This window comes from Chrysochloris asiatica, unplaced genomic scaffold, assembly GCF_000296735.1.
Source record: "Chrysochloris asiatica unplaced genomic scaffold, ChrAsi1.0 scaffold00046, whole genome shotgun sequence".
Lineage (NCBI taxonomy): Eukaryota > Metazoa > Chordata > Mammalia > Afrosoricida > Chrysochloridae > Chrysochloris > Chrysochloris asiatica.
The window spans coordinates 8,625,035-8,641,642 of NW_006408564.1; the positions used below are offsets into that span (position 1 = coordinate 8,625,035).

The 16,608-nt window shown below is 44.6% G+C and overlaps 1 protein-coding gene across 1 annotated transcript in view; it reads right to left on the reverse strand.

Moving 5' to 3' along the window:
- Positions 1-4,694: 4,694 nt before the first annotated feature.
- The window catches only part of FAM3D (family with sequence similarity 3, member D), a 31,373-nt gene continuing 19,459 nt past the window's right edge, over positions 4,695-16,608 (reverse strand). Inside the window, exons 6-9 of the mRNA XM_006862123.1 lie at positions 15,672-15,722; positions 13,135-13,219; positions 7,579-7,705; positions 4,695-4,784 (exon numbers count right to left, since the gene is read on the reverse strand). Of these exons, the coding sequence (XP_006862185.1) occupies positions 4,695-4,784; positions 7,579-7,705; positions 13,135-13,219; positions 15,672-15,722 (353 nt within the window). The remainder of the gene's footprint in view (positions 4,785-7,578; positions 7,706-13,134; positions 13,220-15,671; positions 15,723-16,608) is intronic.

The following is a 16,608-nucleotide window of genomic DNA, read 5'->3' on the forward strand; positions in this document are numbered from 1 at the left end:
ACGATTTTGAAGTCCCCTTGTATTGCCTCTATCTGTGTCCTCCTGCCCCCAGATGACAAACAGGGCCAATTTCTAGTTTCCACTGTCTCCCCAGCCTTCCTATTTCCTGAAACATAGACAGTAACCAGCTGCATAAACTTGACTGTGATTCAGGGTGACCCCATGTGTGTCAGAATAGAACTGGGCCCTGTGGGGTTTTCAGTGGCTGGATTTTCAGATGTAGATCTTTAGAACTTTCTTCCTCCAGGATGCTTGGTGGATTCAAACCTCCAACCTTTCAGTTAGCAGCTGAAGGTATTACTGTTTGCACCACTCAGGGACACGTCCTAAAACAGCAAGTTAAAGAGGAAAGTGATTCAAAAAATGGGACTCTTGGAACTGCCCTAATCAGAGCTGACCTGGGGTCCAGACAGTGGCCACAATGTCCTGGCTAAAATGCTGAGAGTCTGACAGCTGTTTGCATTTCTGTGACATCACCCAGCAAGGCCCAGTGTGGCTGGATCACGTGGAGGATGTGCCACGTGAGTACTGTCATCTTGTCATATGTAGAGGGCAGGCAAGATAGAATGTGATGGACAGTCTGGGTGACCCCTCGGAGCATTTTTTGTCAGATCCACTGGGAGCTTCTCCTCATTGAGAACTGACCCTTTGCTGTGACCAACAATTCCTGCAGACCAGTGCCCACGTCTCCCAGCCCAGACCCCAGACCCCAGACTTAGTCCTAATCCAGCTGATTTGGTTCTGAGAACAGAGCCCCCAGAAACCAACTTTGAGATGATTATGGTTTATTAAGGGATTCATTTGACTTATGGTGTTGGTGAAGAATATTGAAAGTACCATCGCCTTCCAGAAGAATAGACCAATCTGTTTTGAAAGAAGTATGGCAGGATTGCTCCTTAGAAGCAATAATGGTGAGACTTTATCTCTGAACCTTCAACATGTTGTCAGGATGGACCAGTCCCTGGAGAAGGACATCATGCTCGGTACAGTGGAGAGTCAACAAAAAAGAGGAAGACCCCCCAATGAGATGCAATGACCCAGCGGCTGCAATAAGCTCAAACTTAACAATTGTGAGGATGACACAGGACCAGGCAGTGTTCTGTTTTGTTTTGTGTGGGGTTGCTGGTGTCAGAACAGACTTGATGGTATGGAACAACAGCTCCAGTGGGGAGCATGATGAGGAAGAAGAGGCTGCCAAGCAAAGGGACAATTTCAGACAAAGTCCCAGCTTCAGTCTGATCCACAGTGATCTGGAGTGTGGGTCATGCCTCATGGTTGTGCTTCCTCTAGTGGAGCTGGTTCCTTCCGTCCACCACTACTCAGCCCGTAGCTAAGAGCTTTCCTGGGGTAGAGGTATAAACTCCCTGCACTTCATGGTTAATCTTCTTTCTGAGTTGCCCAAGGGCAGTTCTCTAACAAACGGTAAGCATCTGACTAATAGAAGCAAAAGCTGTTAGAGGAGTCCCACCAGGGACCTTTACAAGCTCTAGGGTCTCTGTGAGGGCCTTCCCACAACTCACTGATTCATCCAATCAGCAGTCTCTCACTCATTTTTAAAGTTGAAAAGAAATGTAGCTTCTAGAAATTTCATCTGTCTTCTCTTCCAACCAGATGCCCAGAATGCTCTGGTTAACCCTGACTCTGGCCATGAGCTCATTTTAATGTCTTTACTGTGTCTCTTAATTATATGTTGTTCTTTCTTGTTCAATGAGTCAAATCTTTCTTTGAGATGGTCTCTAAATTCTGTTGGGCTATGCTCAAGGTCATACTTTGGTTCTCATGAACTCCTTTTAATTTCCTTCAGATTCAACTTGAACTTCCATATGAGCAAAGAAAATGGATGCATTTGAATTTTGATTTTGGCACAGAATAGTGAATATACGATGAATTGCTAAGAGAACAAACAAATCTGCCATGGAAGAAACACAGCCAGAACGCTCCTTAGAAGTAAGGATGGTAAGGCTTCATCTTACTTTGGACAGGTTATTAGGAGGGACCGTTCCTTGGAGAAGGAATCATGCTTGGTAAACGAGAGGGTCATCAAGAAAGAGGAAGACCCTCAACAAAATGGATTGATAGTGTCAGCAACAATGGGCTCAAACAGAGTGACTGGGCGCACGGCAGTGTTTCTGTTGTCCGTGGCCTTGAGACATGTCAGAACTGCATCTACAGCACTTAACAATGTTCTTCCTTAGTCTCTGGGTGGTGCAAATGCTTAACGCACTTGGCTGTTAACTAAAAAGGTTGGAGACTTGAGTCTCTCCAGAGGCGTCTTGATAAAAAGGTCTGGCAATCTTCTTCTGAAAAATTATCCATTGAAAACTCTCTGACGTACAAGGGGCCTCCAGGAGTTGGAGTTGACTCCATGGCAAATAAATTCCATTTAAAGGGAAAGTTCAGCAATATATGTTTACAGCCCCAAATGGAAACTTCCTGCCACCTTCTTTCCCATAGTGGGTGGCTAGTGCAAGCATCATGTTGATATGGGTGTCAGTACAAGTGGATATCTGGGGCTGCCAGGCAAACTCCTTTGTATCCTTAGAGGTGATCTAGGGTGGGTGGAGGCGGAAGGGGATGATAGAACTGGCAGGGTGGCTGACTCGGCACCTTCTTCTGATTTCCTCAGTCAAACATACATCCCACCAGACTTTGGGCATCAAGTTTGTTACCAATGCAATTACAGCCTGTTGCCCAGCCTGCCCTGGATTGAAAGTTCCCATACACTGGGCTCCTTTCCATCCCAGGCCCTCGTTGCATGTTGGAGGCCTGGAAACTCTGAGCCTCATTCCATTGTGCTAGGGCTTCTGCTATCATACTGAATAGGGCATTTGAACCAAGGGCAGGGTATCTTCTGGATGCATTTTTCAGGACCCATGATTTCTGCTCCTATGGTTCCCTCCCTGGATTCTGTTTAGGACCTGAGAACTGGGCCCCTCTCAGAAATTCAGGCAACGTCTTCCGAACACATCCCTTGGGCCTTACCAATGAAATGTGCTCCTGTGGTCTTCCAGCCACCAGTATCTCCATCTCTTGGCTGAGGGTTCATTCGGAAGCCAGAGATGAACACTCTTCCCTACACAGGGATGGCAAGAAGTGTCTGAGAATCCACGTCACCCCATCCAGTTGCCCTCAGCAAATGACTGAGGAGAACTGATGTGTAAATACTCCAGCTCCCTCGTCTCTTTGGTACAAGGTCTCTCTGAGGCACACATGTTCTACACAGACTCCTCACGCTGCCCTGGGGGGCTAAGCTCCAGGTACCCTGATGATGGTGGTGGTGGTAGGTGCCATCCACTCATGCTGATCCCATGTGACAGAGCAGACCTGCCCCATAGTGTTTTCTAGGGATGGTAACGTACTGGTTATGAATCGGGCTGTTAATCTCAAGGTTGGTAGTTTGAAACTACCAGCTGTTCCGTGGGAGAAAGATGAGACTTTCTGCTCACGTAAAGATTTACAGCCTCAGAAACCCTGTACAGGGTCGCTATGAATCAGAATCGACTCCACGGTACTTAACAACAACAACAACAATATTTACAGGAGCAGATCACTAAGTCTTTATTCCACAGAGTTGCTGGGTAGGTTGGAACTACCAACATTTCAGTTAACAGTTGGCTTTACTCTTGTACAGAGGAGGTTCTTTCCCACAGTGGCCGATGGAATGATGATCATCTCAGATGCTGTCAGTGATGCTGACTTGTGGAGACCTTGTGTGTGTCCATGGATAACTCTATTCCATAGGTTTGCAAGGGCTGGTTTTTCAGAAGTAGATTGTCTTTCTGCCCAGGTGCCCCTGGGTGGACACAGATGTTTAGGCTTCCGGTTAGCAACCGAATGTGTTAACTGTGTATACCACCAGGGACTCTGCTGGATTGATAGCAACCCCTTCATGACTGCCCTCCCTTCTCTCTCTCGGTGGCCAACTCCCTATCCCATGTTCCCTACTGTGACCTTCTGAATCAGGTACCTGCACTTGAAGCCTGGCTTCCTAGGAAATACAGGCTAAGGCAGCCAGGATGTTTTCCCTTCCTCACAGCCTGACTTTCTCAGCTCTCTGCCTTTCCTCTGCTTTCCAACTTCAATTTTTGCCAACTTTCCCTCAAACAGCAGGTTGTGACAACATTCTCCATATCCTGTCCCCTGACTCTTTCTGTTTACGTACACCTGACACATGATGCTGGGCACCAAAGGTTTATTTCACACCTAAACTAAAGCAGTATGAAGCCCAGCCTCCTTCCAAATGCCTAACTGAAGGTATAAGTGACTTGTCCAATCTGAGGCCCAAGCGAACTGAGTCTCAGACCTATTCAGTCCCAGGGAGAAACAGTGCAGCTCAAGTAGTCAGAAAATTCATTCAAAGTCAGCAAAAATGACATTTAATTTTGCTTCCGTGTAGGCAGTCCTTCCTGGAGACGACAGTCAACAACAGCCCTTGCTGGGAAACACGCCTGTGCTTTGGAACCAGCAGACAGCTGATTCCAAAAGGACTCTGACTACTCTACTCACCTTCCAGGCAGGACACCTGAGTCCAGTGAAAGGATATGGTTTCTGAAGATGGGGATATTTGTCACAGTGTGCCCCAACATCAACAGCCACATCCTTCTCTTCTGCCGTCTTCTCAGCCAGTCCAACCTGCAGCAATCGCAGGCTCTCTGACCCCTATGCCAGGCAGGAGTTTTTTCAGGCCCCAGGCCCTAAAATACCTTCCGAGGCACGCAGCCCTCCAGCTCTAAGAGCTCCGGCCATCCTTCGTACTTGTTGGTTTCTGGGACATTCTTTATGAACTGGAGAGAAAGGGGAGAGAGACACACCCCAGCAATGGGAGAGGTGATTTAAGACTCACACCTGAATTGGCACTGTGCTTTCAAATCTAATGCCTTCACCCGATTCATTCTCATGACAACTATGTTGGGATATTACTATCCCATTTCACAGATGGGGAAACTGAGGCTTAGAGAGGGAATGCAACTTGTCCAAAGTCTCCGAGATGGGATGGGGGACCATGCACATAAGATGGGAGTAGGAGAAGCCTGGAGAGCTTTCATCGTCTTCTTCCGTATCAAATTTCCCACTAGACTCTCTAGGATATCTCAAACAACAACAATAAAAAACAAGGATCCTAGAAATTCTTGGATGGTTGCTCTGTGCCAGGCACTGTTCTAAGTGCCCTATCTATGTCATCCTTACAATCACCCTAAGAAAAGGGCCCTGGGAGTGTAGTGGGTTACGAGTTGAACTGCTAACCAGAGCCAGCAGTTCAAATCTACCAGCCACTCTGCTTTCTCTTCCCATCAAGATTGACAGCCTTGGGAACCCTATGAATAGGAACCTACACTACAGCACATAGCAGCAGCGGCTCTGTAAGTGTACACTGCTATTATCCCATTCTACAGGTGGGGAAACTGAGGTACAGAGAGCCAAAGTCACTGCCTATGGCTATCCAGCTGATAAGCAGTGCAACTATTGTATAATACTAATTCATGACAATAATAATGGTAATTCTGTAAAAATAATAAAACCAGCTAAGATTGTATTTAAAATGTTTAGGCTGATAGTATCACAGGCTGGTAGGAGGAATAAAGTAAATGTGAAAATCTACTGCTGGAATAAATAATAGTGGCTGAGTCCTAAGAAGAAAGAGAAAAAAACCTAGATTCTGCTTCTCTAAGCCTCAGCTCCCATATGTGGGAACAGAAGACACATTGATTTTAATCATGTCGTGGACTTTGGCCCATTACTGGGTGGTTAAGTCAGAAATATCAGGTAAAAAACGGTGCTGTTTCCTTAGTAACTTTTATTTACTGTCTTGGCTCAGACTTTCTGTGTCTGGAACTGGCGGTTGATGGAAGAAGAGCGCTGGCTCTGCTAATGTGGTCCCGAGGCCTACTACCTACATAGTCTGCCCTCCTGGTACCCCTCCACACCTACTAGCGTCCAACAGCCTCTGCCTTCCTTCCCCACAGGGTAGACACAGAGAGGTGTCACATTTTCTACTCAAGCAAGAGTCACATTTAAAAAAAAAAAAAAAGAGAGAGAGAGAAAAAATCCTTATTTATAAAAAGTAATTCATAATTACATGAACAAGAAAAAGAAAAAGTTGCTATTGAGTGGACTGCATTCTTGTAAACACAAACATATACAAACCAGACAAAGCCCACAAACAAAAATCCTTCTACACCAACCGGGTCCTGTTCCCTCTTTCCTGTAGTTCAGCAAGACCTGCACCTGCCCTGTCTCCTCACAGCCCCTCCCCACCCTGAGTCTCTGGTGTCTTGTCTGATTGTTTCACTGGCTCTCCCTGCCACCTGACTCTGTCATTGCTGTGGTAAACAATGGCCGCACATACATTGTAGAACAACCAAATGTGTTGCCTGTGATAGTTTGACTTGAATAGGAATCAAACAGCTGTGCCTGCTTAAAGACAGTGGCCAACCGGCTGATCTGAATGTGCTGCTCTGCAAACGTCCTGCCAGTAGTGCTGGCTCTCCAAAAATCACGACACAGTCTTGTCTCCAAAAAGTGTCAAGAGCCGGATGTAGGAGATTGGATTCCTGTCAGGACTCTGGAGAGCAGCACACATTCAAAGCAGCAATGGCAGCACATTTTGCTGGCACACAACGTATACACAGTTTTTGCTGATGACAGCAAACTCCTGAGCTGTTTTGAATGGGTTCGAAGCCCTGAGATAAAGACAGAAAGTCTGTGGAGGAGGCAGACCTGGGTTGGAAATACATTAGCATCACTAAGTAGTTCCAAGCCCCAGAGCAAGCTGGCTAATACCTCTCCCAGTCTCCTGTTCCTCATCTGAAAAATGTGACACTTAGGGATTGAATTGCATCCTCACAAAATACATGTTAGAATGCTAACCCAGAGAACTGTGGACAGAAACAGGGTTTCCTTAGTTATGTTAATCAGCCCATTGCCAGGGTGGGGTATGTGCTGAACCCAGTTACTTCTGGGTGATAACAAGAGCAGATTCAATACAGAGCTCTCCTTCCTACGTCCCCAAACACTGAAAACAGATGCCACATGAGGATCATCCAGGACCAAGCAATGCCAGGGACTACTTTTCTTCATCCTTCGTTTCTCCTTTCCTTCCTCTCTCGTTAGGGACCTACCTAAACAAGTATGCATTTATTCATGCTCCACCTCCTTGCAACATGGTCCAGGCAGCTTCCTGCTGGGGAACTGGCCAGTCAGAGGACCCTGAGACTGACTGGTGGGAATGACATATGAGTGGTCTCCTCAGGCCGCTGTGTGGAAATTCCCTCCCTCAACAAGGCCCAATGGTGGGTGAGTGTCAGCACTCCCTGGATACTGCAAAAGGTTTGCATTTGGCTGCTAACCAAAAGGTTGGTGGTTCAAACTCACCCACAGCTTCCATAGAGAAAAGACTTGGCAATCTGCTTCCATGAAGATCACAGTCAAGAAAATCCTATGGGCAGTTCTACTAGGCAACACATGGGTTCACCATGAGTCAACTGACTCTAAGGCAGTAGGGTTTATGGGTCAGTGTTCTCTGCACCCCCAGCCCACACCTTGTCCTTTTCTGGGGATAGAAGGAGGCCAAGAACCCACCTGCTCAAAGGGGCTTTTGCTCCTGAGGTTTCTGGCTCCTAGGAAGACCCAGCTGTCCCGGTATCCAAGTTGCTTTGCATGGGAACTCCCCAAGTTGGAGAAGAGCGTCCTGATGTTGTCATTCATCCTGCAGAGGTGAGAGAGGGCAGTGAGGCCGTGGTAGTGGGTGAAGGGAACCAGGGAAGTGGGATAGCGGGGCCAGGTTCCTAAGAATGAGCCCCATCCACCACTGGGTTTGTTGACTATGTCTGGGTGGGGCTTGAAGAATGAGGCGAGTTCAGCAGCACACAGAAGAACAAAGTCAGAGGTATCCTAAGCCTTTCTCCACCAAAGGGGGATGTGGATGGGTTGGAGAAGTGAAGTATTGAAACATTTCTCTTCCGGTAACAAATATAATATGTATTCATTTGGAAAACATTAAAAATCACATAGAAGTATCTAAAAATATACAGTCTCACTCCTCTTGACATAATCACTGTAAACAATGTAATTTATTCTGCCTCCCCATATCTACTTTGGAGTCATGGTGTGGCACTGTAGGATAAGCATGGGACCATAAGGTCAGTTTGAACTGCAAGGTTAGTAGTTTAAATTCACCATCCACACCTCCAAAACCCTATAAAGAGTCGCTAAGAGTCAGAACTGACTCGACAACATTTAACAACAACAATGCCTATTTTGTGGTGTTCTGGTGTAGTGTTGTAGGATACACACTGGACTGCTAACCACATGGTCAACAGTTCAGACTCACCAGCCACTCCTTGGAAATCCTATGCAGGACCACTCTGAGTTGGAACTGACTCAATGGCACTTAACAGCAACATGTCTATCTTGTGAGAGTGAGGTGGCTCTGTAGGATAAGCACTAAACTGTAAACCACAAGGTTGGCAGTTCAAGTCCATCATCTGCTCTTCAGGAGAAAGACAAGGCTTTCTGCTCTGACAGAGATGTACACCCTCAGAAACCCTATATAGACAGTGTCGCTATGAGTTGCAACTGACTCAACAGCACTTAACAACAAGAAAATCTATCTTGGGCTCTGGTGTGGTACTCTAGGATAAGCAATGAACTGCTGACCACTCTAACCACAAGGTCAAAAGTTCAAGCTCACCAGCCACTCTTGGAAACCCTATAAAGGATGGCTATCTGTTGGAACTGACTAGACAGCACACAACCAAAATATCTATTTTATTATGCACAATGGGGTCATAACTGTTTTGAAATCTCTTCTTTTTTGGTTCACTTAGTGCTAAAAGATGAGTATATTTTTCATGTCCTTAAATACTTCCTACATTATCATTTTTGCTGTAGTATGTAACTTATGCACATATAACATATCATCTGATGTTAAGTGCTGTCAAGTAAATTTTGACTCCGTGACAGACCCCATGTAACAGAGTAGAACTACCTCAAAGGATTTCCCAGACCATTATCTTTACGGGAAAGGATCCTATGCTGGTAGCACAGCAATTAAGCACTCATCTACTACCTGAAAGGTCATGGGTTCAAATCCACTGAACGATATGTCAGCCAGCTTCCATAAAGACTACAGCCTTGGAAACGCTATGAGACTGTTCTACTCTGTCCCCAAGTGCTGCTCTGAGTTAGAATTGACTTGATGGCATGCAACAATAACAATCTTATTAATGGAAGCAGATCTCTAGTTCTTTCTCTGTGGGAGCTGCTGGGGATTCAAACTGGTGACCTTTAGGTTAGCAGCTAAGTGCTTAACTGTGGCAATAGCAGGACTCCTAATGTTCATCCCATTGTCACCAAGTTAGATCCAATTCATCGCAACCGATAGAACAGAGCAGAACTGCCTAGTAGGGTTTCCAGGGCTATATGAACCTTTACGGAAGCAGACTGCCTCATCTTACTCCCATGAAGTGACTAGTTGGTTTGAACTGCTAACCTTTTGGTTAATAGCCAAGCTCTTAACCACTAACACATCACAGCATATCACAAATTGCAGTAGACTGTTGATCTTAGATGCCATCGAGTCAGTTCTAACGCTATGTACAACAGAACGAAACACTGTCTAGTCCTGAGACGTTGTCACGTTTTGAGCCCATTATTGCTGCCACTGTGTCAGTCTTTCTCGTTGGGGGGGTGGGGGTGGGGGGCTTCCTCTTTTTTCACATTACAAAGCATGATGTCCTTCTCCAGGGAACAGTCCTTTCTGACAACATGTCCAAAGTCAAGAGATGAGGTCTCACCATCCTGGCTTCTAAGGAACATTCTGGCTGTACTTCTAAGACCAATTTGTTTGTTCTTCTGGAAGTCCACGGTACTTTCAGTATTCTTCTTCAACAACACAATTCAAATGCATTCATTCTTCTATGGTCCTCCTTATTCATCGTACAACTTTCACATGCATATGAGGCCTTGAAAATACCCTGCTTTAGGCCAGACATACCTTAGTCCTCAAAGTGGTTATCTTTCCTCTTGAATACTTTAAAATAAGTCTTTTGAAACAAATTTGCGTAATGCAATACATTGTTTAATTTCTTTGACTGTTGCTTCCATGAGTGTTAAATGTGGCTCCAAGCAAAAATGAAGTCTTTGACAGTTTTAATCTTTTTTTCATTTACCATGATGTTATTTATTGGTCCAGTGGTGAGGATTTTTGTTTTCTTCGCATTGAGATGCAATCCATACTGAAGGCTGTAGCCTTTGATCTTCATCAGTAAATAATGTACGTCCTCTTCACTTACAACAAGCAAGGTTGTATCATCTGCATGTCACAGGTTATTAATGAGTCTTCCTTCAATCCTGATGCCATGTTATTCTTCATAAAATCCAAATTTTCAGATTATTTGCTCAGCACATAGATTGATTGAATAAGTATCATGAAATGAGACAATCCTGACGTACACCTTTTTTGATTGCAAACCTCTCAGTATTCCCTTGTTCTGTTCAAATGATTACCTCTTGGTCTCTGCACAGCTTTCTCATGAGCATAATTAAGTGTTCTGGAATACCCATTCATCTCAATGTTATCCATAGTTTGCTATAATCCACACAGTCAAATGATTTTGCATCGTCAATAAAACACAAGTAAGCATCTCTCTGGTATTCTCTGCTTTCATCCAAGATCCATTTGACATCAACAATGACATTCCCTGTTCCACATCCTCTTGTGAATTCAGCTTGAATTTCTGGCAGCACCCTGTCAGTGTATTGATGCAACCAATTTTGAATTATCTTCACCAAAATTTTACTTGCATGTGGTATTAATGATATTGTAAGACTGTTTCCACACTCCATTGGGTTACCTTTCTTTAGAATGGGCACACATCTCTTTCAATCAGTTGGCCAAGCAGCTGTCTTCCAAATTTCTTGGCATACACAAGTGAGTGCCTCCAGTACTGCATCCATTTGTTGAAACATTTCCATTTGTATTCTGTTAGTTTCTGGAGCCTTGTTTGTTATTTTTTTGCCAGTGCTGTCATTGGCTTGAACGTCTTCCTTCAGTACCATTGTTTTTTAAATCATATGTTACCTCTTGAAATGGCTGAAAATAAACCAATTCTTTTTGGTACAGTGACTCTGTATTCTTTCCATCTTTTTTTGTTTGTTTTTAGAATAAAAAAAACAACCTCTTTTAATATGAGTCTATGGGTCAGTTGAAATCATTTCACATGCCCTCAGTGGCATAGTGGCAAAACACGGACCCTGATCGATGATTCCCAATCAATCTTTCTTTACAACTCCCTTTTCCCAGGCTAGAACCTGGAGTCAATAGTTTCAGAAATACATTCATTCTGATCTTAGGGTGTTGTTAGCTGCTGTCAACTCACAATGAACAAAAAAGTCAGATTGCTGTAATCACTTAGGTTTTCACTGGCTGATTTTGGAAGTAGATTGCCAGGTCTTTCTTCCTAGTCTGTCCAGAAGCTCTCCTGAAACCTGCTCAGGGCCACAGTAACATACAAGCCTCCAATGACAAATGCATGATGTGTATGAGATGTATTAGACAGGAATTGAACACAGGTCGCCCATACCAATTCAGCATCTTTGAGGAAGAAAGACCTCAGTTTCCAAAACAAAAAAACCCTAAAAAACTAAAAACCAAACCAACTACCATTTGTTGTTGTTAAGTGCTGTCCAGTCAGTTCTGATCCATAGCAACTATAGGGATTCCAAGGAGCGATGGGTGAGCTTGAAACACTGACCCTGTAGTTCAAAGGGCTCTGCAGTCTGGCGCATGAACCCACAGCACCACACCAGGACTCAGCAGATTCGAATTCATAGCAACCCTATAGGAGTGAGGTGAACTGCTCCTCAATGCTCTGAGCCTACAGACATCACAGGACCAGACAGCCTCATCTTTCTCCCATCCTTTCATGCTCTCTGTATCATTCAATGATTTGTCCATAAAATCCTTCAATATTGCAACTTGAGGCTTGATTTTTTTTCTCTGTCTTTCTGCTTGAGAAAATTTGCACATTTCATTATACTTTACATTGTCTTTTCCAGCCATTCTTTGAAATTTTCTGCTCAGCTCTTTTATTTCATCATTTCTACCATTTGCTTTAGCTTCCCTACATTCAAGAGCAAGTTTCAAATTCTATTCCAACAGCCACTTTGGTCTTTTCTTTCTTTCCTGTCTTTTCAAAGACTTTGTGTCATGGATGATATTCTTGATGTCATCCCACAACTCATCTGGGCTTCAGTCATTAGTACCTGATGCAGCAAATCTGTCATTGAGATGGTCTCTAAATTCAGGTGGGATATACTCATTATAAGGAGCTCTGGTAGTATAGTGATTACGAATCGGGCTGCTAATTTCACAGTCAGCAGCTTGAAACGACCAGCAGTTCCATGGGAGAAAATGAGGCTTTCTGCTCCTGTAAAGATTTACAGCCTCAGAAACCGTATGCAGGGTCACTATGGGTAGGAATCAACTCGACAGCACTTAACAACAAGACAGCACTTAACAACAACATACTCATGATATTTTGACTTTCATGGACCTGTTTTAATTTTATTCAGCTTCAATCTAAACTTGTATATGAGCAATCGATGGTCTGTCCCACAGTTGACCCTTAGCCTCATTTTGGTTGATGGCATAGAGCTTCTCCATTGTTTCTTTCCACAGTTGTAGTCAATTTGATTCCTGCATGTTCCATCTGGTGGTATGTGCACTGAAGGAGTTAATGGTCTTGCAAAATTCTATCATGCAATCGCCAATACTGTTTGTATCACCAAGGCCACGTTTTCCAACTACTGATCTTTCCTCTTTGCTTCCATTTTGCATTCCAATCACCATCAATTATCAATGAATTTTCATTTCAAATGTGATCACTTTCAGACTAAAGAAGTTGTTAAAATTCAATTTCGTCATCATTGCCTTTAATGGTTGGTGCGTGGATTTGTAGTAGAGTACATTTATGTAACCAGGTAGCTATCATTGGACAAAGAGACTGGTTCTAGCTTTTCACTGCTGCGGCCAAGACCGCACTGATTAATTCCTGGGGTTAAAATACCAGGGGGTGGACCTGCAGAAAAGCAGCCAAGGGAATGCCAGGCGGAAGGCCCGAGTTTGCTACTTACTTGGTCCCAGGGTCATCGTAGGAGGCCACCAACACCAGCGTGTCCTCTGGGATTTCCTTAAGGAATTTCTCTAGGTTTTTAGGATCTGGCAGAGGAAGAAAAATGAGACGCTGGTCATGTAGGAGAAACAATCACTGGTCATTCTCTTCTATTTCCCTAAATTACTGGAGCAATCTGGGGTGGGTTCTGGGCATTGGAATGCGGAAGTGCCAGGTGATGCTAATGAGCAGCACAATCATTGCTGTTGCCAGGTGCCTTCAAGTCAACTCCAACTCATAGTGAGCCCACATGACAGAGGGGAACAGCCCCATAGGATTACCCTAGGCTGTCAGCTTTATGGGAGGAGATGACCAGGTCTTTCTCCCAGAGAGTCGCAGGGTGGATTTGCACAGCCAACCTTTAGTGAACTGTCCTTGAACTTTTTTTTTTTTTTTTAAGTTTTTATGGTGAATTGAGTGACAGTTTACATGGGAGAACATCAGTTTTGCACTCAGCCTATTGTATTTCAATTCATTGTAATGATTACAATAGCCTCAGTGCATCATCATTTAACAGTATTTGCTTCTATTTCCTCTGTTTTTTTATTTTCCATGTACACAAAAACACTCAAGAATACATAATCATTTAAAAACCAAAGAGCACATTCTGCAAGCCTGCCTCCTGGCGGCCAGGACACAGCCTTTCTCTTTCCATCATCTTTGCCTCCATCTCTGGTGCCACTCACTGCTTCTCTGGATAGAGTCCTGCATTCCACTCCTGCTCTTTTCCCTTGATGGTCCTAGGGTCCTCTGTTCCTGTGATGTAAGATTAACTACTCCCCACTTTATGTTACAAAACTTCTGCCCTTGAATTTTTAAGACAAAAAAGTCAAAGCAGTTGGTTTCCATCTTAAACCCCTGGCATTTCGCTTGAGTTTGCAAATACTAAGATCTGGCTCTTTTCTAGGATTTGTTGTTGTTGTGAAGTGTTGTTGAGTTGGTTCCGACACATAGCAACCCTGTATAGGGTTTCTGAGGAGCAGCTGGTAAGTTTGAAGCACTGACCTTGTGGTTCAAACCAACCTTTCAGTCGAGTGTTTATCCTACAACGTCACACCAGGGAATATTTGGAAATATCACCTTCTGTTAATCATGATGTCACCTTAAGAATTCAATTTTCTCTTTGCTTCCTATGGGAAGGGGCCACTTATTCTCAAAATACTTCTGTTACTGACTCAATCTAACCCATGGTTCCATCCAAGTTCATGCTAGGAGCTCTTTGGGGTCAGAAGCCGCACATACTTGTCCAGAGCTGGTCTCCAGAGACAGGAGAGAAACTGAGCCCAGCTGGGCTGTGGGAAGGGGGTTAGAGCTCAATGAATCTGTCAAATGGGAAGCATCCTTGCACTGTCTGGGTCTCTGCCTGTTTGCAGAAACCACAGAACTTATGGAACTACTACTTGTTGTAGAGGCTCTTTGGACCTGAGGGAGGCTGGGATGAAAGTGGGCAGTGGTGTGGTTTCTGGGGTCTGGGGCTGATCCTACCGCCTTTGGAAGATGGCAGGAGCACTAATTGTCTATAGATTTGCCAGGTTGGCTGGTTGGTGAGGAAGTTAGTGGTGGGAACACAGATGCCCGGGACTCCAGTTCAAGTAGGTCACTACCCTGTCCTGCAAGCTTGTGCTAAGGGCAGGAAGACAGTGACCACTAAGGTCTGGGGCCATGCAAACAGAGAAGCTCAAAAGCGTGTCAGTGATGGGGCAAGAAAAAAAGAAAGATACAGAGATCTCAGAGCCTCTGAGCTGTCCTTTCTGGCCTTGAGAAGCTTTGTTCTGTTCCTGGTCCACTACGGGATTTTAACATAAAATATCATCCCAGCCCTAGGCCCAGATTCAGCTGTGGGGTCTGAACTTCAGCAGGGAGGATGGCAGAACTCAGAGAGCTGCTGCCCTGTCCTGACCTCGGGAGTGTAGTCTTCCTCCACTCTCAGGGCCAGGCTGAGCTTGAGTGGGTACAGCAGAAAGGATGCTCTTGTCCTTGGCACTTCAGTGGACTCAAGCCTGACCTCCAACTGCTAGCACAGAGGGCTTCTTCTGTTCTCTGGATCCCACTTCACCAGCCTCGGGGCAGACCAGAAGTGCTGAAAGTGTCTGGGCATCATGAGAGTGAGCACTCCAGTTTCTTGGACCAGACTGGGCTATCTCTGTGCTGTGAGTTCCACACTGCCTCATCGAGGACCCCAGTGGGAGTGTGACCACTTGTCCATGGTGGTAAATGTCTCGACATCACACTTTCTATTGGCTTCCTTCCTTTACTTCCCATTCCTTGACTGCTGTTTCCTGAGATCACCTCGCCAAATAAACCAGTGCACTTGAATACTAGTCTCAGGACCTGCATTACGGAGACCTCCAATTAAGAACATAGGAAGGCGTTTCAGAGATAGAGGGATGATCCTTAACCCCCAAAGCAGTTCTTGTTCCTGTAGAAACAAGAGCCAACACCTCTGCCTCCAAGGCTTCCTGCTACAGGAAGGAGCTCAGGGCCAAAGGAAGCACCTACCTCCAGAGTACATATCGAAGAAACCGTGTTTCAGCATTGTTCCCGTAGATCCTAAGGAATTAAGAGAGGAGAGCTATTATTTCCTGTAACACATCATTCCGCCTGTCATTTTGCTAAAAATAGCTACTCTTCAGGTTGCAAGTCCAAGGATTAGAAATATAATAATAATAATAGAATAAAACATGTAATAATAACCACCGGGCTGACCTGAGAGGTACAAGAATAAAATGGTTAAAGTATTCTGGAATAGAACAAAATCTAACCAGTTTGTGTTTCTGTTCTATCCTGCATTTCCTAACATGTGACATAGCATGCTAACTTCTATTTTTGTGTCTGTACAATGGATTGTATGAATTCAGTAGGATGGCGCTGAAGGGCAGGCATTGGACTGTGAACCCACAGGTCAACAGGTCAAACTCACCAACCTCTCTCAAAAATTCTAAACAGGGTTGCTTTGAATTTGAACCAACTCAAGAGCACACATAACAAATATGTAATCAGCAGGCAAGATAAATTTTAGTCACAAAATATTAATAATGATAATCATTATAATTCCAAAAAACCTGCTGCCAACGAGTCAATGTTGACTCACAGCAACCCCAGGTGTTAAAGTAGAGCGGCTCCAGAGGGCAAGGAGCTCTGGTAGCGTACTGGTTACGAGTCGGGCTGCCAACCTCAAGGTCAGCAGTTCAAAACTACCAGTGGTTCCGCAGGAGAAAGATGAGGCGTTCTGCTCCCGTAAAGATTTATAGCCGCAGAAACCCTGTACAGGGTTGCTATGAATCTGAACTGATTCCACGATATTTAACAACAACAACATTCTTTACAGAAGCACATTGCTAGGACTTTTTCCCATGGCCCAACAGGGTGGATTCGAACTGCCAACCTGATTACTAGCCAAGTGGAAACCACCCAGAGACCTCTGTCATTATTAAAC